This window comes from Trachinotus anak, unplaced genomic scaffold (genome assembly GCF_046630095.1).
Source record: "Trachinotus anak isolate AG129_WGS33_773 ecotype Australia unplaced genomic scaffold, CSIRO_AGI_Tana_v1 ptg000010l, whole genome shotgun sequence".
In the NCBI taxonomy this organism is placed as follows: Eukaryota; Metazoa; Chordata; class Actinopteri; order Carangiformes; family Carangidae; genus Trachinotus; species Trachinotus anak.
The window spans coordinates 26389630-26415311 of record NW_027273861.1 but is presented as its reverse complement, the minus strand read 5'-3'; the positions used below and the strand labels follow the sequence as shown (position 1 = coordinate 26415311).

The following is a 25682-nucleotide window of genomic DNA, read 5'->3' as shown; positions in this document are numbered from 1 at the left end:
TCACAAAATATAGGAGGGAAAATAAGAAAGAAAGACAGGAAAGAAAGGAAGGCAGAAAAAAGAAATAAAGGAATGAATGAGAGACAAATGGGGAGTGAGAGAGAGGATGCTACCTCATGAGCCTAGCAGGCATGCACTACATGTTAACATTAGTAGGTCAGCCAGCACAGAAATAACTACGCTGTGTGTTTGTGTGTGTGGTAACCTCATACACTCCCTACAAGCCAATTGTGGCGGATTCTCCATTCTACACAATAACCAATCAAAAAATACTCCATACATCAACATTTCAAACACAGGTCACATGACTAACATTTACCAGCTGCGTGTTCAGCTTCCACATGAGTGAATTTTCCTCTAAATATATCTCGTCCTCCCTCTCTGAAACGCTGTGCGAGGACACACTGACGCCTGCTTCAACTTCGCAGCTACAAATATCAACTGTGCAGCAGAAAAAGTTCATTTATTTCAGACTGTTTTGAATTGGATTGAAGTGGATTTAATTCCAAGGGGACATGTCATCTGTAGGAAAACTGAAGGTGTCAAGTCTGAAAAATCATTTCAGCACCCCAACATGTTACATTCATACACACAGTGCCACTGTGTGGTAAAACACAGACACAGCACCACCTGGACAATGTTCTCCAAATATTAACTTTATCTCAAACATGTTTTATAGAACTTTGTGTTTTGTTTTGTTTTTTTTTTGGTTTTTTGTTTTAAGGTTTTTTTGTATGTAAAGGTCTGCAGGGGCTTAGCGTCTTCAAACAGGTCTATATGAGCTGCAGTAACATACAATACATGTGCATATAAATAACACAGCAGTAATACATTGCACCATCAGTAGACATAGAAAGGCTTTACACCTATCGTGAATATAATAGTATTGATCACTAAACTCAACTGTTGCATCTATGATACTGGGAGCGCTACAGACAAGTGCAGCAGGGACGAGGGCAATATCTTTTAATCTTTTTGACTCAGAATGCACATGAACAATGATCCTGATCCTCTCTCTAAACTATCCTGACAGTCCTGGGTCAGGGGTTCATGATGACTCTAAGCTGTTTAATTTTCCCCTTCTGGAAAATCAATGATAAGACTGAACTGAAATGAACTCAGTCACTTGCCTCATTGCTTGTGTATGTGTGTATAGGTTGGTATCTTCGTATGAGTGTGTGTGTGTGTGTGTGTGTGTGTGTGTGTGTGTGTGTGTGTCTGTGTGTGTGGCTCCACAGAGATTAGTCATCTTCTTAATGGGATTAGCTGCTCTGGCTGAACTCAGGCATGACATGGGCTGAACAATGAGCAATTTAATGTTAGCTTGCTAGCCTGTTAGCCTGACCGGCACAACAGACCCCTGAAATAACAAATGTTGGCAAAGGGGAATACATCTGATGATAATCTCTCAGATATGAACAACAAACTACTACTGTTACTCTTCTTCATAAGGCTATCAGCCCCTGCAGAGTGTTGGCACTGTGCTTGCATCCTTTTTCAGCCAGGTGATTTATTTTTCAGAGAAAACCACTGCTCAGTCCTTGCCCCCAAAGTTGACCTTGGTCACCAGCCAAGTTGGGCTGATTGTGGCTGAAGTCTGGAGCCCGGTAGCCAATAGGAGCTGGCTCTCTCCCATGGATGGCTTCCGGGTTTGGATTGGTTTCAGGGATGTGGACTTGGACAGATATGGGCTAAGGAACAGTTCCAGTTAGCAGCATTATAGCTAGCTCTGGGCTAGTTTTAGTGACTAATGGTTTTCCCATTGCCACTAAGAGATATTAAACTGTAAAACAGAATTTACATCATTGCAATTCCACTAAGTTATTGTGTCAACCACTGATATGAGATTGTGATAAGTCCATTATATAATTTCCAAAATTATGAGCAAGGAGAAAGAGGCTTAGTACATTAGTACAGCCACAAATATGGATTAAAAAAAATTCATAAAAGTTGTTATTATTTTTGCCTTGACATCAGTTATAGTCTCTCTGGGCCTTCATCAAAGTCATGAATATAACAACTAGTAACCCACTATAATGAGCAGCCTCTAGTTCCAAAATCAAGGGTCAAGGCCCAAAAGAGGTTTACACAACTTGGGTTTTAGGATGTGGTTGACTGCGTATCATTCAACCTTCTGTTTATTCATTTGAAAAAGAGCAAAGGCTGTAGCAATACAGCTGAATTTCCAAAGTTTTCTCTGGTTCTATTGTGTCCATTTAAACACAGGGACATGTTTTCCATTGTGGTCACTGTTGAGGTGAATGAGTGAAATCTTCAGTATTTTAGTGGAGTTTGGTTTAGTCGTTAGCCTGTGAAGATTGAATCAGAAGTAGTTGGGTACATAGTCAGCACAGGGAATGCAGCACCGGCTTGCAGCTTTCATTAATGGTGAAGCCACGACCTCCGGCCCTGGACTAATTCCTCTTAATTACTCAGCTCCTCTTGATTGTAAGCCAGTCTCCGTGATTCCTAGCACCTCTGATACTATTCTTCAGAACCTTGGAAGGATCAGGGATTGAGGGTTTCCGAAGGAAGTGACACATCTTGTTCCAAAAATAATTCGGGAGGTGTCTATGACACTGATACACATATATGGATGCCAACATGCACTTGACCTGAGTAGGGCTTTGGAAACAGTTTGATACCAGCTGAATCCTGTGACTGAGAATGATCAAGAAAATAGAGCAAGTTTTTGCAATGTCTAATAATGTTGTTTTTCTTCCCCACAATGTATTTACATGAGGATCACAGGACATGCACCTTATGAACTGTATGTGCACATGTAGATAGTGTGTAAACACACACACACACACCTATGTTTGGTTTAAAACAAGCTGTAAAACCAACCTTAACTGTGCATGCAAGAATACAGAGCTAACAATAAATGCACCAAACTGAATATGGTTTCACACAAACTGCACATTAATACACAAGTAATGGTCTGCCGGTCATTCATTCCTGAAGTTGATTTCACCTCTGCTGCCCTTGCTACTCTCTACACTACCTACAAGACTCAGACCACTTCTCTGAGTGAGCCATACTAAGAACAGCAGGTGGGTGAGAAGATACTCAGTATTTAAAGTAAGAGATACGTTACATTGACTGATGATGCAGAGTTGTGATGGTCCATCTTCACATGTAGCCTTCGTGCTGGCCCAGTAGGTGTCAGCCCTACATGCAGGGCTATCTGTACACCTACAGACTTAGTCCAATTCTTCACACCAAGTGTGGATCCTACAGAGCTGAGAGGACGTTTAACCTTTCACTGAGGGTCTCATGAAGTACTAACCGGTTACAGCAGTCCTGCATCGCTGTGTTAGTCCTGCTGCAGATGCATAGCCTGGGGCTCAGTAGTCTTGCGGCTGTTTGGAAAGTTCTCTCCCTCTTCTCTCCTCTCATGCCTTCTTTGTTGATTAATTTGTCAGCCGTGACCCCCCTTCCTCACTGTTACATCACAATGCCAGCTGGACAGTTCCACAGATTGATGGATAAGTGGAATGATGCAGCATGTAGTTGTCTGGCAAAAGCCAGTAAAATATCCCACCAAAGCTAGGAATGCAAAGAACACGCAGACTTACTCTCTCTCTCTCTTTCCCTCTGTCTTTGTGTGTGTGTGTCTCTCTCTCATTATTTCCTCTCTTTCCTCCTCTTTGTCCATATAAAAATAGCCCCACCTCTGTAAAGTCTATTAGCAGCCTAAGGTAAGCCTCTTAGGAGAGACTCTTGCTCTCTTGGAGCACGGGAAGCCAGTGACACTCAGTAAGACCACACAACAATCACACACTGATAAAACCAGGGCAGGATTTAAGACTGGATATATCAGAGATGAAAAGAGGATTGGGCAAGATAGAAAGGAGAGTATTGGTAGAAAGTAAAATCCACACACAGTATGTTTGACAACAATCTCCACAGGCGTAGATACTGCTGTGTTCAGCAGCGGTGCAAACTCATTATACTTTATGTGAAGGATCTAACTAGAAAAAAAATCTCATGTTACATCACATTCATATACATCCTGCATCCAGTGATTGTAAATTACATTTAGTCCTGACATTAAGATGCATCTCCAATAACCACATACAAATGACATTTCTCCTTTTGTCATCAATGCACACATCACTACACAAGCCGCCTTGTCTCCTTTTAAACATTACATTTCTTTGTTTCCCATCCATGAATATTAAACTTCTCTACAAACCAAAATGTTGACACTATGATCTGATCATAGTTGCCTGCAAGTTGTAACCTACTTGACTGGCCTGTGCTTGCTGGTTGGATGCATATCTGTAGCTGTTACACATACTGTACGTGCATGTGTAAACTCATTGCACTTTTATGTTACTTTCAGTGTAACCAAACGTGTCTCTGAGCAGATGGCAAGTTGTTGAGTAATTTACATCTGGGTTTTTATAACTTTCCTTTCCTTTTGCCCAGGGTCAGAGAGAGAGAGAGAGATGGGTAGAAGAAATGAATCAAAGGCAGGATGAGAGAGGATATACCGAGACATTTTCCAGCAGTAGTCTAGCTCTGGGAACACCCTCTGTTTTTCAGTCCATTATCTTAATGAGATAAATGAGATTAACCAGATTAATGCACTCTGTTTGTAAATCTGCCAACAGACTGCAGACTTATTTGTGTGTGTGGTGTCAGTGTGTGGGTCATTCTTCTCACACCTTCTCTTTCACCAGATCCCTTCAACTTAAATTACTTCACAGCTTCATCCTAAGGCATCCTAACCCTAACATTGTAATGTGAGGCCTCTTTTGGAAATTTGGGGCAGAACTTACAACTTAGCACATTTGCAACAACAACGACTTAGTTATTCATGCTAGTGATCTTGATTCTCCGCCAACTCTCAAAGTCCCAATCCATGTATTTGCCAGGATGGCAGAAGGTCATCCTCCTAACAGCTAATTCCACATAAGCAAGCACATGAACTGGCTGCAAGGTGACCTACCTCGATACGGCAGGGTGACCTAGGGGTTGAGTCCAAGACTGAGTCAAAAATGAGTTTAAGACCAAGCTTGAATTACAACTACAGATCAAGTATTTTTCTCTGTTAGCTATGTGTGATATAACCTCTTTCCAGTATGAAAGAGCAAAGTTGGTGACATGGAACAGAAAAGTGTTTGATGTTTTTCAGTCATCTGTCTCACACGCATCTGACCAAACAGTTACTTCCACACAGGCCACACAACAGGCTCACAGCCTGCAGTGTATTGTGATGCTTCAGGCCTATTTTCCTGTGTTTTACACATGTAACTATACTTATTGTGTATTGGGGGTGTCAGCTCACACTGGAGCTCCTGCTGCTGTGCTGCTCACCCTACCACTCCTGTGTACACAGAGTGAACACAGACCCTGACTGAAAGAGCACCAAAAAGAACCAGAACACAAAGAGCTGAACCACATCTCATGACCAGTGAATTAGGATTTAACCACACATTTAATGTTTTGAATCTCAGGACGAGCTCAAACATGCCAGAGCCGGCTGAGTCTACGAGTCTGCAGTATGGATGAACAATGTCTGCGAGATGGAGTGGGAAGTGGAGGACGTAGATCAGGTCTAACGACTGATGAGAATTAACAGCAGTATCGCTCTCACACAGAAAACAATATAAGTTCCTGTAGTTGGTGTTGAGGGGTCAGGAACAGGTACGTATAGGTGAAAACGTATGCAGGGTTGGAACTTTCCATGTTTACAAACGCCTTTAAGGACATATTGCTCAAAAGTATGCACTCTTATGTCGCCCCTCTCTAAATGTAGTCGGATTGGAAATGTTTTGTTCCAAGCACACCCCCAGCCCCAGCTTGTAGTAGCATTTGAAGTTCTATCAGTTCAGCTCTCCATCTGTCCATTATCTATACCCACTTACACTGTGCGAGTCTGTCCCAGCTCACACTGGTCCTGCTGCTTTAAAATGGGCCATGCATTTCTGAGTGTGCACATATGTGCATAATGTATGTGTTTAATTTTTGCCAGCCTAGTTTTTAGCCTTGAGACCTGTCAGTCAGTCAGCCACATCGCCCAGCCACCTACACAGCCAGCCAACCAGTCAGAGAGCTCGTCTTTTGAAGTGTGTGTCCTATCAACCCAGTTTCCTGTCTCTGTGGGTGTCACATGTTGTCAGACCAACAGCTGATCGGCATTCCCATCAGAGTCACTTCGCTACAGCACAGCCTGTTCCTCTTAGATGTCACCTTATAGCCTGTTCATTCACAAATTACAGCAAGTCATGTGCACAATAAGCAGCCTGTTCACATCTTGATGTGGTTAATTGTGAGCAGGTGAACTTGGCTGACCATCATTTACAAAGCACATTCTGTGAAACTATTCATTAGGATGTGTTAAGAGGAATCCCCAAAAGGACTATGGCTCTCAGTCTCACTTTTCCATTAAAGACCATCTATCTTGATGACAGCTCATAATCTGAAATATCAGATTCAGTGTCAGACTCATTCAAAGCTTAGCACACAGTTCACACACAATTTCAACATAAAAATGAATGGAGGGACACTGATAGTTTAGTTAGTAGAACATTTTATCTGTTTGTCTGCCCTGCTGTTCTCCACCTGCTCTCCTCCTGTGTCTCACCTTGGTAGTGAGGATACAGATGCAGTCCATCCTCACCAGTCCGACTGGCAAAGTTTCACCAAAACATCTTCCTGCTGCAACTTTCCCGCTCCACCACTCAGCCGCTTGTTGCTGTTGGGGACATCCTCCTGCCGTCTGTCTTTCTCTGTCTCCTCCTTCTCTTCTTTCATCCCTCAATCTCTCTCCCTCCTCCCTTTCTCATGTCCACTCCACCTGTCCTTTCACCCGAGCTGCTAGAGAGGACTTCTCCGCTAAAATAGAGGCCGCCTCGGAAACATGGCAGCTGTCCCGGTGCACCTCCGCCCGCCCTCTTGTCTTCCAGCTGCCGTCTTCGTTTTATGGCAGCTGGTAGCCACATTTCGACCTCAAACCACGCATGTCTCAGAATATGTATCCGCACTCTCGTAGAACACACTCGCCGCACACACACACACACAAAAAAAAAACGTGCAGAGACGGGCACAGAAACGCATGCACATGGATGCACGGGCAAACACACACGCAGACAGGCGTGTATACACAGACATAATCACACACACGAGTATGTATTCTACACACACACACACACACCACTCTCTGCTGTTTTATCAGGTCAGTCACTGTTTGGCAGGAGTGGGGTTTAGACTGAGTGAACAGTAACGGCGGTATAGCAATGGATGCTCTACTTTCAACTTTGACTGTGGGTATCAAGTTAGAGCTCCATATGCAGCCTGAAGCTCCACGGAGATGGGATTTCACTCACATCACTACAGTTGTTGTTCAACTGAAACCATTACAATATACTGTGCTATACTATACAAGAGAAAGAGAGGAGAAAGATTGGAAACCTGTGTGGGACAGCAAGGCCATGTCTTACACATGAACCGCACACAAACATACACAATATTTTACATTTGTGTCTGTTCCTGTCCTACTCTACTTGTGTCCAGCTCTACCCTCCCCTCGCCCTGCACTCATTGTTGATTCTCTCCCCTGATGCTCACTGCTGCCAACAGAAAGTTGTCAGTCTGTCTGCACTGGGCTGTGCGAGTGAACATCATTATTGGGTCTCAATTTCTCCTACAGAAAGTTAACACCTCCACAGTGTTTGTGCCACTCATCCATGCACTGCTTTCATGGCTTAACTTGATGATTTCCACACAGTCTTTTGGTTACAATCACTGCCAGTAATGGGCACAGGGGTGTGGTTACACTTTATTTACATGTTCACTTATATTAATTCAGACAAAAAGACTGAGTCAGACTCTGATATTTTCTATTAACTGTCACATCTACCTTTAAGTGTTCCAGTACAGCAATTGCTTTTTTGGTTTTAATAAACAGGATAAAATAGAACTAGACTTCAGGGTGGATTTGTTTGAATGAAGTGAAGAGTCTACTTTGCCTCTTAGCAGCCTTCTTATGGAGAGCTGTCACCATTCAACAGTTCAATGAGCAAGGCAACATGCTAAATGTGTTTGAACCCCAGTTTCAAGTTATTATTGGAATAATTTTTTACAGAAACACTGTGTTAGAATTCAAATTATCATCCAAGTCTGCAGCTCCCCTCATCTTTATGGAGCTTTATAGTTTCAGCCACAGACTGTGTATTAAGAGCTGTCCTGACTTTCAATTCAAAGATACTGAAGATTCACTCCAAATGATACAGTTGCTCCAGGACTGCTGGATAAAATAAGTTCTCCATATCAATGTGAAAGGTGATGTGAAGTCAATGTTGTGTTCACAACTTGTTTGTGCGGCCCACACAAGGCCAGAAGAACCAGTTACTGCGGGCTTAAGCAATAACTGAGTAATGTATCCAGAGCTAACACCAACTCCAACACAATACAAGCAGTGTTTGGCTGGGAGGACAAATGTTCACTGTGCCATAGCACAACTTCGGCATAAAGCAAAGCAAATCAATAACAGCACTATTTCCTGGGAAGTGGACTATCAGCAGCAGATCAAAGCCACACTGTGCACAGAGTGAATCTGGAGTCAAACTGCTCAAACCACACGAAACCATTCAATTTCTCTGTGAGCAAGATCAACGAGACAAAACCAGTTCCACGAGCCCACCTCTGAGCTCTCTCTGCTGACTGTACAGGACAATGAAATGTTGCTGAACTGAACTCATTCACATTGTCACATCATATGACCCAATGTAACCCAGTGGTCAAACAGCATAAATGATCTGTCCATCCAATTCTGCTCTCTGCAGCCACCAGCAGCCTTTTGGATGCACAGCTTCAAAAGGAGACAAGTTGTCAACAGTAAAATAAACATGCCAGCAAAATGAAATCTGAATGTGAAATATCTAAATATGATGAGAGACTCACGAGAAAAATAATTATTTCTCTTTCTCTTCCAAAATCGACTGTAACCTCAAAGTTGCCACCCAGTGACCGAGATCAGCCACTTTCTGATAGGAGGCAATCTGCACTTCACTCCGCGATTGGAGCAGGTTTCCTCAGGCACTTACACAAACCAAGCAGAGATGTCTTACCTTGTTGGGGGTCGATGGGCTTGCAGCTGGCCTGGGGCTGGCTGGACCGTGGCTGGGGCTAGGGGAGGTGACTTTTACTGGCCCGGGGCTGGTTGGGCTAAGAACAGATATCAGGGTTAGAGGGTGTCTGGAGGTGAACTCTTAAAACTGTCAGTTATCATACTCTCCACCTGAATTCCCTGAATGTGAGCTCCAGCAACAGCAACATCACTCTCTGTTTAAATGAGTTGTAGAAGAGCATTTAAAATACACAAAGTACCACAGGTGTAATAGATGAGCTAAAAACAATACACCTTAAAAATGTGGAGGGTCGATAATTCAGATGCTAAACAACCTAATAAAAATATGCAAATTATAAATAACTACAAAGACAACCAACTACAAATAAAATGTGCCCTTAGGTGTGAGAGGTTTTCCATTCAAGAGTCCAACGGCCTAAAGGAATGTACTTCTTTTAATCCGCTCAGATTTAAAGTTGTCTGAACCTCCTCCCACCCAGCAGCTCTCCTCACAGAGCAGCTCTGTGCAGCTCTCACAGAGGAGAGCTGCATCTAAAATTATTAGAGGTAGCCAGTAATTTTAGATGCAGCCTTAACTTATTTCTCTAATGCATTTGTTTCAGCTGTGATCAGACCACCGACCCAAATTGTGAAAGAAAAAGTCAGCACACTTCCTACAACAAGTGTAAAACTGGATCATAGTTTTCACAGAAATTCCTGAATTTCTGTCTGTAACAGCTGTAAAGTCTGGTTTGCTAATGAACCCTACTAACTATTGAAATGCGTGCTCAAGTTTCCAAAGGTTGCACTGAACTAAATAAATCGCTGGACATACCTAAGCCCTGGAGGACTTGTGGGGCTGAGGCCGCTGAAGGTGAATTTTCCCTGGTTGGGGCTAACTGGACTCGTGCTGGGAGTGACTTTGCCTAATCCTGGGTCCTTGCTGGTTGTGAGAGCTGTATAGATGCCTGCAGCGTCCGTGACTCTGTCAGGTCCTGGGCTGGTGCTAGGAGTGGTGCTGGTGGGGGCGAGCTTGTCTGGAGTGGTCGGCGACACAAAGCCCTGAATGGTGCTGGAGACGAGGGCTGAGACAGTCGCCAGGCTGAGGTCGGGAGTGGCAGGAGAGCTTTGTGGGTTGGTAGAGGTGGTGGAGCTTTCTGAGGAGGTGGTGGCAGTCAGATGAGGCTTTGCTCCATTCACTGATACTGCAGGAGGAGTTTTTATGGGAGTTTCTGCATCGTTCACGGTGGCGGCAGAGGGAGAAGAGGGTTTAGAAGTCTCCTCCGCTGTGGATTTAGAGGCTCCAGACTGGACAGGAGGAAGAGGAGCACGGTACTTGACTTTGGCTGGCTGCGACTGAGGTGTACTGGACTGTGTTGTTGGAGAAGATGGCTTTTTCGGGGGTGTTCCAGATGGGATTGGAGGCGCAGGGGATTTGATTGACCTGGGTTTGGGGGCTAGGGGTTTTGGCTGAGGTGTTCCTGGCTGAGAAGCCAGCGGGCTCACAGGGCCAGGGGAGGCCTGTGGCTGGGCCGGGAGTTGTTCTGGCGAGTTACAGGTGGCAGGGAGGTCCCCAGGGCCGTCTATCTGGTCCACAGAACACTTGCTGTCTGCGAGGATGGTCAACTCATAGTACTCCTGGATATCTGGAGGTACAAACAGACAGAGTGGAGCCATGATGAATGACTGAAGGGTCCAATGGATTAAAAAATCAAGTTATTATAAAATGAATGCATGACTGTATAAATGATAGACTGACCAATCAATAAACAAATTCTGAATGAATGAATATCAGTGGGGATCTGTTATCTCCAAACGATGTAGAGCTTTAGAGCTGAAATGATTGTTCAATAACCAGAAAAGTAATCACTAACCATTCTGACGATCAATTAATTTTGGGTCATTAGTTAATCAAAACTCAAAACACCCTCTACAACGTGACGATGTGCACGATGTGTTTGTTTCATATCATTGTAAATTCATTATGTGAATCATCTTTTTTAAGTCGGTCAGACAAAACATGACATTTTATCTATTTTATTTTACAGACTGAAAAATTTATCTATCAACTGATTGATCAAAAAAATAATAATTGGTAGATCAACACTGAAAATAATTGTAATTATTAATTGCAGCCCTAAAAACCAAATATAAAAGAAAAGCTTAATAACTACTATTTTATTATTATTATTATTATTCTTTGGTTCAGATGAAAACAGCATGAAGCCAGTAACAGTGACATTCTTCTGAGATCATGAAACCAAATAAAACAGAGCTGATACACTTGTGACCTCTAGTGGCAGCAGGAGGATATTTCCACCATAGTCATGTAGAACAGCTGCTCCTGAAGTATCCTGGGTTCCTCATTTACAGGAGCGATGAATAGTTCATCCCTCCATCATTTCCTTTTTCAGACGTAAGCACACCGACTGTTACAATCAGAGGTTTCACTTCCCCCTCTCCACAACTGACAGGCAGTTCCACACTAAATCATACACATGGTGGTGAGCTCAGGCTGCCAACTCTGACCAGTTTGTTGGTCATGTCATAAAAGAGAGAATGAAGAGGAAGAAAAGGGCGTAGTATATGTTGGAAGAGGACAAGGAATACAGCTGGGGGAGGATGTGTAAAAGTGAAGAGTGCACAGAGAATTTAAAAATATAATATATGCAAAAATGACAAAACAGGCCTCAAAGATTAGAAATTAAAAAGTACAGTAACACACAGTCAAATCCATGGCCACAGAGAATATTCAAACAACATGCTACAGTAGATGAAGTCCTGTTGGTGAGGTTTAAAGACTTCAACACAAACGCAGTCAATGATCAATAGAAGAAATAATTACTAAAGAAACACAGCACTGTGCCAAGACACAACTTTGACACCAGAAACAGCTCAGTTAAAGGTCAAAGTTGCATTCAAACAGGAAGTCAGTGTCATGTTTAGTGAAAAGCACGCGCGCACACACACACACACACACACACACACGTGTTACTGTAACAGCCACAGGTGTGGGCGTGGCACAGACAGGTGGGACCAGAGACTAAGAACCAGTTTGTTGTCTTGCACATAATTACACAGACACATGTGGCCTGTGTTTCAAAAAGGAAACAGTTCATTATCACCAAAACTAAGTAGTTACACACAGATTTTGAACTATTAGGAGAACTTACTACACATACTGTAAATGTGTGCCTATCTTCTACAAAGGGCCCTGTGTTTTCTGTGTTTTCTGTGACAGACCACGTCACGCCTGCATCTGTGTGTTCTGACCTCCATTTGCTGGTGAACAGTCATGTGATAGGCCAGCTCAAACGTCTTGTAGACACCATGAGAGCTCGTTCCTGTCTTCAAGCCTTATATACAATCCCAAGCACACACCGCATCCTCCCGACTGACACATTTCACCGCTACAAGACATGACACGAAATGCAAAATGCCACACAGACAAAACCTGGCTGCAGCAAAGCAACACTGAGCTTCACAGGAACCAGGCTAAAGGGTGAGTTCACCCAAATCATAAAAAAAACTGTGGCATCTTCTCATGCAGTGAGTTTCTGTTTAGTTTTGCAGGGTTTTGGTCTAATGTAAAAAACAACTAAAACAGCCCATGAACAATCTACCAACAATGATATAATCAAGAAAAGGTGTGTGTGTGTGTGGTTTGGGTGATATGAAGCTTTAATCTTCTTCTTTCATTTTTAAGGAGCCATCCTTCATTTCCATCCACACAATCAACACCACACCAAAAGAACCCATTCACCTCCAGATGTCAAATCCAAGTTTAAGAAAAACGGAATAACGGGAAGATCAACAGGCTTCACAGCTCAAAAACACAGCAGGGCTTCAGCATCACATTATAATACCAGGTTTCCACGGCTGAGTGTATCAGACAGACAAACGGACACTCTCACCAAGCAGAGCGCTGAAGAGCTGACTTTGGAAGACATTGATGACTCTGTCCAGAGACTGCTGTAGCTGGTGGTCCTCCTCCACGTGGCCCTCTTTGGTCCGACTCTGGTTCTGCTGCCTCTGATCTAATTTGGCGCGGTACTGCTGGAGCAGCTCCAGGGCTCGCTGAGCATCTAAACACAACATGTACAAATAAGTACGACGTTCGTAATGACGGAGAAGGAAAGACACAATTCTCCAGGTAGAGCGAGGAGAGTAGGTAGTGTACATTAAAAGCCTTTACTTAAGTGGGATTATTATGGTTTATAACTGTGACTGGTTCAGATCTCGCAGGGTCTTCATTAGGGTGAAGTTAATAAAAGACACCTGGCTGTGAGTGAGAGCGGACACAGGTGTTAGGAGTCTGTGGCTTTCAGTATATTTCATCTCCTTGCTTAGAAGAATGTTTTCTTTTCCTTTTCTGTCTCAACCAGTGCCTGCAATAATAAAGCCATTTTTATGTAATAAGTAAACCATAGGTCTTTGTGGTAAATGCTGAATATTCAGTCAGTTCATGGTACTACTGCATTTGCCTGCACTTTATGGACAAGTAACCACTATAATATTTTATAACCATGTGTTTGAGTTGCTCTGGTGCAGAAGGGCAATGTGGGCAAAGGAGTTTATGGTGCAAAGGAAGGGTGCAACTGCATTCCAGGCTCCATGGCCCTCTGAACAGCTGACTAAAGCCAACTCAGACGAGGTGTGTCAGCCCTCAGCCTTTGCACAAGCCGCAGGTCAGGCCAAACGCCAGTCAAATCTGTGGTCATTTCATTCACCTTAACGTATCTTTAACCATGAATGAATCATTTGCACCAATCTTTTCGATACTGCATGCAATAAATGAAATGAACGCTAAAGCTGAATTCCGTCAATATGCATGCATGTCAATGGAGACCAGCTGGCTGAAAATTAAAAAAAAGTAGATTAAAAATTAAAAAGTAAAAAAGAAAAGTGCTACTTTGAGGATAACTTGTGCGCCGAATTTACCACAGGGTCTGAATGATTAGTAAAAACTCTTAAGTTATGATCTACATGCTGTGTGTGCACACCGATAAACAATCAAACGTTAAATTGTTTTATTGTTTTACGGAAGTTTCGCGATCCAACGTTTACTCGGCTAAAGAGAAGCGCTTCGCAGAGCAACAACGAAGCTGTCAGAGGTTCACACACACGTCCTCCAGTAACAGAACTAAATATACGTGTGTGTGTGCTGCTGATGGGAAAAGGCACAGAAAACAACAACTTTTATTTACCTTTCTGTCGCACAGGCATAGCGACACGACCAGTCCTCCTCCCCGGGGCGTGTGTCGCTGTGACGGGCCGCCTGTACAGATGTGTGCGTCTGTCCCGGGACAGCCCGCCTCCAAACTGGGACACGGCACTGGCACCGCGGCCGGCCGGCCAATCAGCTGTCCTTCCGGCGTGAAAACAAACTTTCTGAAAGGTCTGAGAGTCCGAGCGAACCCCGGACACTCACACACACACACACACACACACACACACTCACTCTCTCTCTCTCTCTCTCTGGTAAAACTAGTTCTCCATTCCTTCATTCAGGTGACTTGACTCAAAACACCGTCCGACCGGTTCTCAGGCGGTCCTCGGGATGAATGCACACACACACACACACGCACACGCACACGCACGCACACGCACACGCACACGCACACGCTTTCTCCTGCAGACCCCAGTGGAGCAGGCCTGTTTGAGAGGCTCTGTATAAGCAGCTTGTGTATGTCGGCGGTATTGTCATGTTAAACAGGTGCAGTGTGCAGAGGATGAGAGCTGGTCTATCAGGGTCTGCACCGGCTCTGCATCTGCTCCACTCAGCTCAGTATAGATCTGGGTTTACATACACTGATTAGACTCCCACAGGTAAATCCATGCAGCCTGTCAATCACACAGTGGTTTGTTGAGTTGTATTGAACCATAAAGATATGAAGCAAGAATTTAAAAAAATAATAAATAAAGGTACTTTGCAGTGTGTAGGGTTGCTGTCTGTTTATGGTGCCCACATGCATGTACACACACACACACACACAGACATGAGGACACTAACAGTACAGGTGTAATCCCACCGGCAGCTGAGGGAAGTTCCTCGTCCTGGTGGGAAACAGGTGTGTGGTGTTTGAGTGGATTAAAGCTGCAGTTTTAAAGGCTCGCCTCCAGCACTGAGCCTGGATCAAGCACCAGGGCCTAGTTCACACAAAAAGAAAACCAACTGTCTCCAGTGTGTCCACTTATTCAAGGTTATAGTTATTTTATCAATAAAATACGCACTATTTCCTATGTGAGTGAGCTTTGTATGGGAGACTGGGGGAGTTGACACCATAATGACAGAACCTGACAATACTGTGTCATTCCTTTCCAGCGACGTGTGCTGCTCATAGCTGCTTCAAATAGTTTCAAACTATAATATTTAACTTATAAAACTGACTTGAGACCTTGTAAAATAACTGCAGATAACTGTTCAGCGCATGACTAAAGAAAGAGTGGCTATTAAACGTTAGCTTGCCAACAGGGACCAATACACCAAACCGCTGAGCTGTTCCTTTCAAGGACAGTGCTAGTGTTTTGTAAATTATCGTTCTTTTCGTCACGGTCGGATGAGAAGATGCTATCAATTCCTTCTTTGTGGATTCAGATCAGAGGCCCAGGACATAGTTAACCTCGCTTATCTCAAACAGAAAGAAAACAAACACGACTTTAAACAACTGTCACCACTACATCCAGGCTTCACCTGGATATGGTGTGAAACTGGCAACTTCACCATTCAGTGCATGCAGTTACACCCAGCCCGGCTAATGTGTGTGAAGACATATCTCAAACTATAAGCTGACTTATCCTGCAAAGTCTCATTTTCAATCTTAATAACACAGAGTTAGTTTTTCTCTTTGATGATGTGTCCATCTCCTTTCAGTACTTGTGCTAAGCTAGGCTAATTGCATCCCAGAATTATCTACACACTGGTTGAACAGAGAGGAAACTGATATTGATCTTTTCATCCAACTCTAGGAAAAAAGGAAACAGTGGATTTCCCTAAGCGCTGGAGTTGACCTTTTATATATTCTGCCACACCGAGACGTTTATTGTAAAGTTTATAAGACTTAGTTTATTTTCAGGATTAGGATAGATCCACTGCACAGACGCCAACGCCTGTCGGAGTGAAAAGAAAAAGGCAAAATTACAAAACCAAAGCTGCTGCCTCACACACGTCAGTCCTGCATGTTGGACACAATACACAGTATGTCTCAGCCCCCCCCCCCTGCACAGTGGATCAGTTGTAGGGACACTTCATCTGCATATACGTACACACTCACCACACACATATGCAGGCAGCAGCTGAATGCAGGTCAGGGACTCAGTCTCTGGTATTGTTATTGATCAGGTCACAAGAGCTTATTGACTGCTTTGGTGAGTGCACAAAAACTCTCACTCTGTATCTCTTACATGCACAAACACACACACACACACTAATGTATTAGTCAGTGTGGGGGGAAATTTATGCATGATTGTGTAAGTGGGCTGGTCGGTCAGCACACAGAAGTATCATTTTGTCCAAACCAGTGTGTAAAAGACTGAGTAAAGAGGGAAGAGAACAAAAGGACATCATTCTGCTTCCGTCAATGCGAGTGTGAGTGTGAGTGTGTGAGTGTGTGTGTGTGTGTGTGTGCTATTACCCTCCATTGTTAATTGTCGGCCTGGACCACAGTAAGCAGAGTTGTTCTACAGAGGGAGCTGATGCCAGGAGAACAGCGGGGAATGGTACAAGACAGACAGGGATGACAGCTTAGCCAATGATACCTATATTATTATGATCCAGTTCGCATCTTATTATACAGTATAACACAATGTAGTATATAGATGTGGCGTATAATTAAAAGGAGAGGAGGACAGAGGAAGCATTAGTAAAACATACTCAAAGTGCACATTGTACTATTAAAAAGAGTCAGAGACAGGATTGTGTCAAAGCACAGATCTGTGGGTGAAAAGTGTTTTGTTGCATTGAATGTTCTCAGGAGCAGAGTGTCCTCCATGATTCTTGGTGTGTGGAGATGGGAGAAACCAGAAGGACTTCACTGATCTGGTCAGACAGAGGCCTGTCCTCAGTCAAAGACACATGACAGCTGCTTGGAGTTCACAAAAAAAAAAAGTCTCTCAGACTGGGAGAAACAAGATAGATTCTCTGGTCTGATGAAACCAAGATTGAACTGCCTGGCCTCATTTCTAAGTGCGATGTCTAGAGGAAACCAGGCACCACTTATCACCTGCCCGATACCATCCCAAAGGTGAAGCATGGCGGTGGGGGGTGCTGGCATCGTGCTGTGGGAGTGTTTTTCCACAGCAGGAATGAAGACACTGGTCAGGGTTGAGGGAAAGCTTACCTGAGCAAAGTACAGAGATATCAGTAACGAAAACCTGGTCCAGAGCACTTAAGACCCTGGGTCAAAAGTTCACAGTCCGTCCACTGACAGCCCACACTGAGCCTGACAGAGCCTCCGAGGATCTGCAGAGGGGCACGGCAGGAAATCCCCAGATCCAGGTGTGAAAAGCTTGTTGCGTCACACCCAAGAACACGTTGGGCTGAAATCGTTGCCAAAGGTGCTTCAACTAAGTACTGAGTGAAGGGTCTGAATACTTATGTCAGTGTGATTTTTCCTTTTCAATAAATTAGCAATTTATTGAAATTAAATTCCTTAAATTCTGCTTTTGCTTTGTCATTATGGGATATTGCATTTCTGAATGCGCTGTATGCTGTAGATACACCAATATACCATAAAACCAACATGATTTTAAAGACAAACGCACAACAAAGACCAGAAGTGACACACTTACAAAAGTATTCACACTGTTCAATGAAACAAATGGTGCCACTGAAATAAAAGACTGACTCCTCTATATTTTAGACATACTGCATGAAGAACGCACATGGGGCAAAGTTGGGATGAATTTTATTAATTGGCCATAAAACTGACTAATCATTAAAATTTCCTGTCAATAATGGATAATGAGGTTGTGAATAAATCACATTCTGGTGTCAACAAGTTCAGAAGTGAGGAAACACTGCACATCTCTTTCATTATGCTAAACTTTCCATATGGAGATTATAACTGGTGCAGGACTTTACACACACATGAACAAGCTCCGCTTCAATTTCCAGCAAAAGTCCTAATCAATAATTGATCAATAAAAAAACAGATCCATTTTTACACATGATACTCACCACAATGGATCAAACCTTTTCTTTGAGCTAGTGAATGATACAAGCACTGACATGGTGATCGACCTTAATAAAAGAGAAAAACCTCTGTGAGGCAGCTTGACAAACTCAGCTGTCCCTCTGTGATCCACGGCTCGGATAAGTGTCGGGAAGAGATGAGATGGATGGATAGAGAGGGATGAGGAAGAATCAGTCTGTTAGACTAATGGACAGAGACAAAGGGGCATCTGCTGAGATGACGGGAGGCTCTGCTGAGTTTAATCCACAGAGAAGCAGAGGAAACTGAAATCTCCCACAGACCTGCTGAGGTGAGCCTCATCCTTTCCTCTTTCCTTTCCTCATCACTCGCTTCCTTTCATTTTCTCCGCCTCCCTTCTTTATCCATTCTACTTCGTCCTTGTTTATTCATTTTATCTCTTTGCTCTTATTTACTTTGCTTCACCGCTTTCTTCCATCAACCTCTGTTTTCTCCCTTCACTCCTTTTCTTCCTCTTTTATTTTCCGTACTTGTTTTGGCCGCTGTTTTCTCTTATTTGCATGATTGCTTTCATCACTCTCGTACATTCTCCTCTCCACTTCTTTACTTCATAACTTTCTTTCTTCATCACTTCACCCTTTCTTCTCTCTCCTTACATGTTTCTTTATTTCTACTTCAATTAAGGCACAGGTACAGAGGAGAAGAGAGAGAGAGATCACCCTCCTCTTTCCATCCAAACACACAGCTCAGTGCATTAGAAGAAACCCAGATTACCAATAGTGACATTTTTATTATTTGTACAATAGAGACTTTAGTACATTATTCAAAACACTTCTTATATACTGAAAAAATGGTACGTCCCAAAGCCCAAAATGGCTCCAGTATAATCGCTGCACAGCATTTTTTCAATTTTATACATATATTATTTTTTGTAAAAACTGTATCTTAAATAGTATGTACAGATAGCGTCTGCAAAATGCATTCTAAACACATGATATATATTATATATACTTCGGCAATTACATTTCTCCGCATTAATACTCAAACTTAAAACTGGAAGGATTTCAACTTGCATGTGCAAATAAATAAAGAAATAAATAGTTCTGTTAAATCATCACTAAAATTTGTCCAACTTATAACTCGACAGCGGTTCTCTCTTCGGAGGTCAAAGTACTTTTTGTCACACAACAGAAGAAGCAGCATTCAAGTTGGGTAGGTGTAGGTACTGCAGAAAGCATGAGTACATTCACAATCAATATGAGTCATTTTAAATTGGATTTCATTCACAGCTATGTACAGTGACACCGTCCTCAGCATTTGTTCAGCTCTTATGTAGTTTAAACACATAGAAAATGACTGTTTTTATAGTCATATACATATATATATAATATATATTTGTATAACACAAATTCACAATTACAGTAGAAATACATTTTATACAGTTTTGGATAGTACATGTGTAGGTCTCCAAGTCATACTGTGCGTACTTCCATCCATAACTTTGTTATAAGTGTCATTAGAAAATATCACAATTTTTGAGCAAAGCTAAGGTATATCAATATATTTAGAAAGAATTACCTGAAACATGTAGTAAAAAATAATTATATTATCAAACCTTTTTCTCTGTTCTCATCACAATATCTTTGATATTTCAAACTCTAAATAGGGTTGGGTGGGTGTGCCATTTTGTGTCTCTTATGTTGAATTCTTTAAATTCTGATGCTTATTAGGAGAGCTGACACAAAATGGGCACAGGATGACACTGTCATGTCAAGGAAAAGCAAAGGACAGCGAAGGATGTTGTTTTGCTCTGAATGAAACATCAGATGTTACACAGAACAGAACAAAGCTCACTGTCACGAAAACATCTTCGGGACATGTGTTGCATTTACACACAGACAGAAAATGAGCCTCTTCACTCTTTTTCTGTGGTTATTTCTGTCTTGGCAATACAATTTTCTGAAGTGTGACAGCGAAGGCTGGATTTTATCACATTGCCATGGCTCCAACTTTGGCCAGAAACTTCTCTTGTGGCACAAGTTTCTACATCTGGATTAGAGTCTGGAGTCTGGATTACTTCTTCCTGCTCTATTTAATGTCTTGTTTCAAATTCTGAATGTTCATTATCAAAAACTGGCAGATCTAGATTCCTCTGCACACATAGTCAATTAGTATGTCCTCAGGTTACAAAAGTTACACAGAAATTTCAAGAGTAGCCAAAATCCTTTGTGACACAGATCAGATCTTTCCTTGATTGTCTAAAAAGGGAAAATCTGATTCAATGCAGATTCACCCATAAAGACACTAATATGTGTTTTATCTTATTGAGTCTTGTCTCTGTTGCTGCCTTCTCCAGGGACGCCAGAGGTCAGCAGAGTCCATGTTTGCTGACACTTGGATTTGAAGCCAAGCCAACATTTAAAAACCAGTTTCCCCACTAACTACCTGTATTCACGCTGCTCCTCTCATGGTGTGCAGATCAGATCTGGGCCACATGGAGGTAAAGCTCTGATGTTTTGTGCCTGTGTAAATACAACTTGGGGGGGGGCAGAGGGTCCATATGGCACCAACTTCAGAACATCAGTCTCACTGAAACTCAGTGGTATAGTACATTGAGAGTGTAAAACTCTAGAAGCCAACATAAAATAGCTGGCTGACAGTGACCAATGGTATGAGAGCATGCTGTGACTTTATCATACAACTCAAACAGCAAGAAAGTGACGTGACATTGCTGTAACAGTACCAGGAAACAGGACCTCAAAATATGGCACAGACATCATGAATAATGCAACAGTGTGTTTGTGTGTGAGTGGGTTTATAATAGTGAGTGAATTTCTTAAATCAGACCGGAACAGACAGGGCTTCACTATGCAATAGTGCACAAATCACACCGTTGGATATGTGCTGTGTGTGGGAACGTGAGTGTGTTTGCCTGTTGGTTCATGTGCATGGCAGTGTGTGTGTGTGTAAACATTAGCGTGACTAGCTCGATAGATGGCACTGCAGGACAAGTCAGGCTCTGCTGAAAAGCTCAATGGGCCGAGCCTCAGAAATATTGCTTTAGCTCTTTTCAGCACAGCTGTGCAAGCAACAGTTTAAAAAACAAAAAAAAAAACAAGTAGCAGTAATGGACTATGAAAAGTGTTTTCTATACAGAAATAAATCAGTGGTATACTTTAGAAAATCGTCCATTTGGAGAAATTATCCCTGTATGTTCATAAGAGAGAATTCAGAATGTGGTTTATCAACAATAATTATATTTATCATAAACTTTTAGAGCTGTCTGTCCAGGCCCCAAAGAGAGTGCAGCTCCACAAAGCTGCAGCTCTATATATATGTACACAAGGCAGAAAGTCTTAAGTTTTCAATTTCTGTACATTGGAGGCAATAATACCTGCAGAACAGAACAGAAGACAGAAACACAAGAATAAAAGAATAAAACACAGGACATTAAGAGAAAGAGAAGAACAGAAAACATGAGACAAAAGAAGAAAAAAGAGAAAAAAAAAAACAAACAAAAAAAAACAGAACCAAAGAACAAAAAAGACCATGGAAAGTGAACCATGTGCTACACAAAACCAATCATTTAAATTCCACCATGGACTGCAAAATAAAAAGCAGTGGAGAAAAGCAAAAATACCCCAAAACTCTAACTATCCAACAAAAAAAAACTACTCAGACTGACCAATCAGATGACTGCCTAATTAACAAACCAACCACAAAATCCAAACTGCAGCAGCCCTGTAGGGACTCAAAGTTTAGAGTCCTCTTGTGGTCCATCCAGCCGTCGATCAGGTCCCTGACCGTCGGTGGACAGAAGAGCCGATATGTTTCCTATGGTACATTTGGCACTAGTATTTGCCTTTGGTCCAGCAATAGGCAAATAAATGTCTGTGTGTTCCCCTAAAAAGGTAAAAAAGGCGGCTCATTTTTCAGTTCCACGAGCCTCCAGCGGAGGACAGGTGGGGTGGCGTGGGATGGCGATGAGCAGAGAAAAAGAAGCGTTGTTGTGTTTGTTTGTTTGTTTGTTATAAAACTATTTCTAGCGCATGCTGCTGTCCCTCAGAACCACCAAGTCCACCGTCCGCTGGAAACTCTTCAGCAGAGAGACGGCTGTCTCATGCTCCATGTGTAAAAAACTATGTCCGTTAGCCTGCAAGGCAAACACGCAGCACAGTCAAAAGCATGTGTGTGTGTGCATGTATGTATAGAGGTATGTGTGCTGCAGTATTTCCATACATATGTCTATGTGTGGGTGTGTTTTGTGGAGGGATGGAGGGTCACTGCCATCATTATCTCAGTAACACATCACTGTTGGGGAAAAGAGAGAGAAGAGGAGGAGCTACACAGTCATGCTGTAGAGAGAGAAGGGGTAAAGACAAAAAAGGGCTTTTAGATGAGTTCATCCAGCTAAACTGTACATCTGTGGAGAGAAGATGAAGGGGGAGGAGAGAGGGGAGGAAAACATGAAAGGAATGAGAGATGGAGGGGGGAGTACATCTGCTATGGTGAAGCACTGGCATCTCATAAGCTGACCTCAGAGTACAATCACTTCCTTTTGGGTTTAATTCTAGCACTACTCTGAATAAATATCACTAAAACACAAGTAGCACAGTCAATGGAGGGGATTTTTACTTTTTCTGTTTAGTTTTTATTCATTTCATCTGACTGGTTTACATTGGAGGTGAGAATCCTCCAATAGCCACTTTATTGTTGTCCCCAGGAAAGTAATATCCCCTCAGGCTGACAATACATGATTTCTGCATCAACACCATGATGTACTGTTGTTTACTTATAACATAATCCAATTTGTTCACAATTTAAATTCACAAACATCCAGTAATCTGACAAATCACATGCTTTAATTCAGGCCTGATGCAGACTGCAGTATTTAGCAACTTGTTTTCCATCGTTCGAGCTAAAATCTTATCCTCAGTTTCTGTTTGTAAAAAACAATGACACAGTGGCACATGTGTGTAGCTGAAAATCAATTTTGATCAGAAACATTTCTAACTGAACTGAACTGAACTGAACTATCAATGATGCAGCCTTGATAAGAGATGGGTGAATTTTACTGGAGCTGGGTGAATATTTAGTTGGTTTTTTTTGTGTGTGTTACTGCCACCACATACCCAGGGCAATAATAACAAGCACAGTATTATTATTATTATTATTATTAGTTAGCCTAATTTAACTTCTGCCCTGATGTCTTATGAAACATCATCCCTTCACCTCATGAGGTATTTTCTTTTTTAGGCTGATTAAATAAACCTGTAAATCTATGACTCAGAAGTTGTTACCTCAAGCCTTTTTCGTGGTCACTAATTGATGATGAATGAGAGAGAGGATGGGTGGTGGTGGGGGGGTCATGCCAGATTTCTGAACCAACAAGTACACACACGGAGGCAGAATATACAGGCAGGAAAATGTTGAAGTCTACCATAAACATGAAGTCTTCATGGAGCAGCTAATCAGTGAGTAGCTGGTGTAGAAAATAGTCCAGCTAACTGTGCCAGGTGAAGTGCACGGCGACCTCTTTTGTCCTGCTTAATGCTCTGCCTCCATGTTTATACGAAGCTGGAGGGATGGAGAGAGGGCAGGATGTGGCTCTTTCTGGCCCATTTGATGACGAGTGAGAGGGCGTTACCTGCAGTATCTTGTCTCCAGGCTGCAGGGCGGAGGCGGCGGGCCCGTCATGCTGTACCCTAGTAACAAAGATACCCTATAAGTCAAAATGATACACCGTTAGGACAACACAGGGACACGATGGTTTAGAATCTTTGCCTTTCTCATTCTCATCTCAATCTCTACCCCCACCCCCCCCAAAATAATCACATTTCTGCCAAAAATATGCAGTTAGCTCACCAATACATTGTCTTTGTTGTAAATTTGGAGAGGCATGCATATACTGCAAATATACTGTTGACAATAAACCTGCTAGGAGTTCATAATGACATAATTTTAGCCATTTAAGGTCATAGAGTTTGGTTGATGTTAGCATCTTAAAATTTAAAGAAGCTGAGCAATATGTTCCCCTCAAAAAGACATGTTAAAATGGTTTATCTGCTATTTGTACAGATAAGGTCTTAGTACAGAATAGACACGAGGTTAGAGAGAGAGAAAAATAGATATACAGTATATATTTATAAAGAATAGGGGAAGAAGAATAGGTGTGGGACAGGGTCTGACTAGGGGAAAGAAGTAGGCAGCAGGGAGGGCAGAAGAAATTTCATCCCCCATATTTTCCCTCAATAACCCAAGGCAGAGATTGTAAAAACACCAACATCTTTTCACCGGCAGTTGAAAGATGTTTTTGAACGGACAAAGTGTGAGACAATGCAGCTGTATCGACTCGACATGTTTCAACAGGCTGTGCACGTGTTGAACACACACTAGTGAGCTAAACAGAGATACGATGTAGTAGTGAGAGTGCAGCAGCACCTACACACTACAGTCCATGAGTGAGTACAGGAACAAACACACATATTGCATGTTGAAGAAGTGCATGTGTTAGAAGTGTTAGTTGAATTATTGTTTACAGTGACACTGAGCTTTTATACAGTGAGCCTCATATATGTAAACATCATTTTGGTAATGTGGCTATGAAATTGTTTCATTTTGTATGTAAATTGGTGGACAAATGCGATTTATGCCGACACACAACAAACGTACTTATTTATTTTAGTGCTTAACTTTATGTCCATTCACATCCGGATTCTGAGAAAGTGGACTTTAAGACTTCCCTGTCACAGCACATATGGGGCTCACTGTAAATTACAAATGTGTTGGTTAGCAGCTAAGCATTAGTCACAACAACCAAACATTTACAGACTATAAAACAGTTGCACACAAAGCTGCAGGTTCCTGCAAAAACCTTGTATTTACCAAACATTTGGAAAATTTGATCAATTTTTCCTCCTGTTAACTTTTTTCACCCAAGTGAAGACAATATTAGTTTATGAGTTACATAAAAAGGACAATACTGAGGATGAGGTTTTTGCAGCTCAGACACACATTTCTCCAGCAGCTCAGTGTGTGAAGACAGCACGTTTAGCAACACCAGGGACACCAGAAAACTGGATTTTCAAATGTTCATGATCAAGATTTGACTAAAAATCCATGTTCTGGTCCTGGAAACCCTGTGTTCTGTTCCTAAACAGAGCCTGAGAAGTGAAACCCAGGATTCGAGTCTCCACTCGGTTTCTGACCCCGTGGCTCAGTGTGCCACAGCTCGTCTTTTAAGTGAGACTTAGGAGATCTGTGCCATTTCTCTTGTAGCACCCTGATAATGACTTCTGGAAGGGTTTACAAAGGATCATCAAGATATCCTACAAGGACCTAAACTTTGAAACTGGTCAGGCACAAAGTGGTACAGAAACTCTGTTCTGAGAAATTTGTTTTGGAAAACTTCAATTGATCTGACTCAGTTTTTCCAGAGGATAATTCTGTTC

The 25682-nt window shown here is 42.3% G+C and overlaps 2 protein-coding genes across 13 annotated transcripts in view; both read right to left on the bottom strand.

The window, feature by feature from the left end:
• Positions 1 to 14553, bottom strand: part of LOC139626199 (discs large homolog 1-like protein) — a 105659-nt gene extending 91106 nt beyond the window's left edge. For all 4 annotated transcript variants that reach the window (XM_071486471.1, XM_071486472.1, XM_071486473.1 and 1 more), the window contains exons 1-4: positions 14287 to 14553; positions 12994 to 13164; positions 9915 to 10725; positions 9081 to 9177 (exon numbers count right to left, since the gene is read on the bottom strand). In XM_071486471.1, the coding sequence (XP_071342572.1) occupies positions 9081 to 9177; positions 9915 to 10725; positions 12994 to 13164; positions 14287 to 14305 (1098 nt within the window). In that variant the 5' untranslated portion in view covers positions 14306 to 14553. The remainder of the gene's footprint in view (positions 1 to 9080; positions 9178 to 9914; positions 10726 to 12993; positions 13165 to 14286) is intronic.
• Positions 14554 to 19001: 4448 nt separating this feature from the next.
• Positions 19002 to 25682, bottom strand: part of lrrc7 (leucine rich repeat containing 7) — a 121313-nt gene continuing 114632 nt past the window's right edge. For 4 of the 9 annotated variants that reach the window (XM_071486454.1, XM_071486456.1, XM_071486451.1 and 1 more), the window contains one exon: positions 19002 to 23953. In XM_071486454.1, coding sequence (XP_071342555.1) covers positions 23735 to 23953 — 219 coding nt within the window. In that variant the 3' untranslated portion in view covers positions 19002 to 23734. The remainder of the gene's footprint in view (positions 23954 to 25682) is intronic. The other 5 variants (XM_071486453.1, XM_071486459.1, XM_071486455.1 and 2 more) reach the window with 4 other exon arrangements.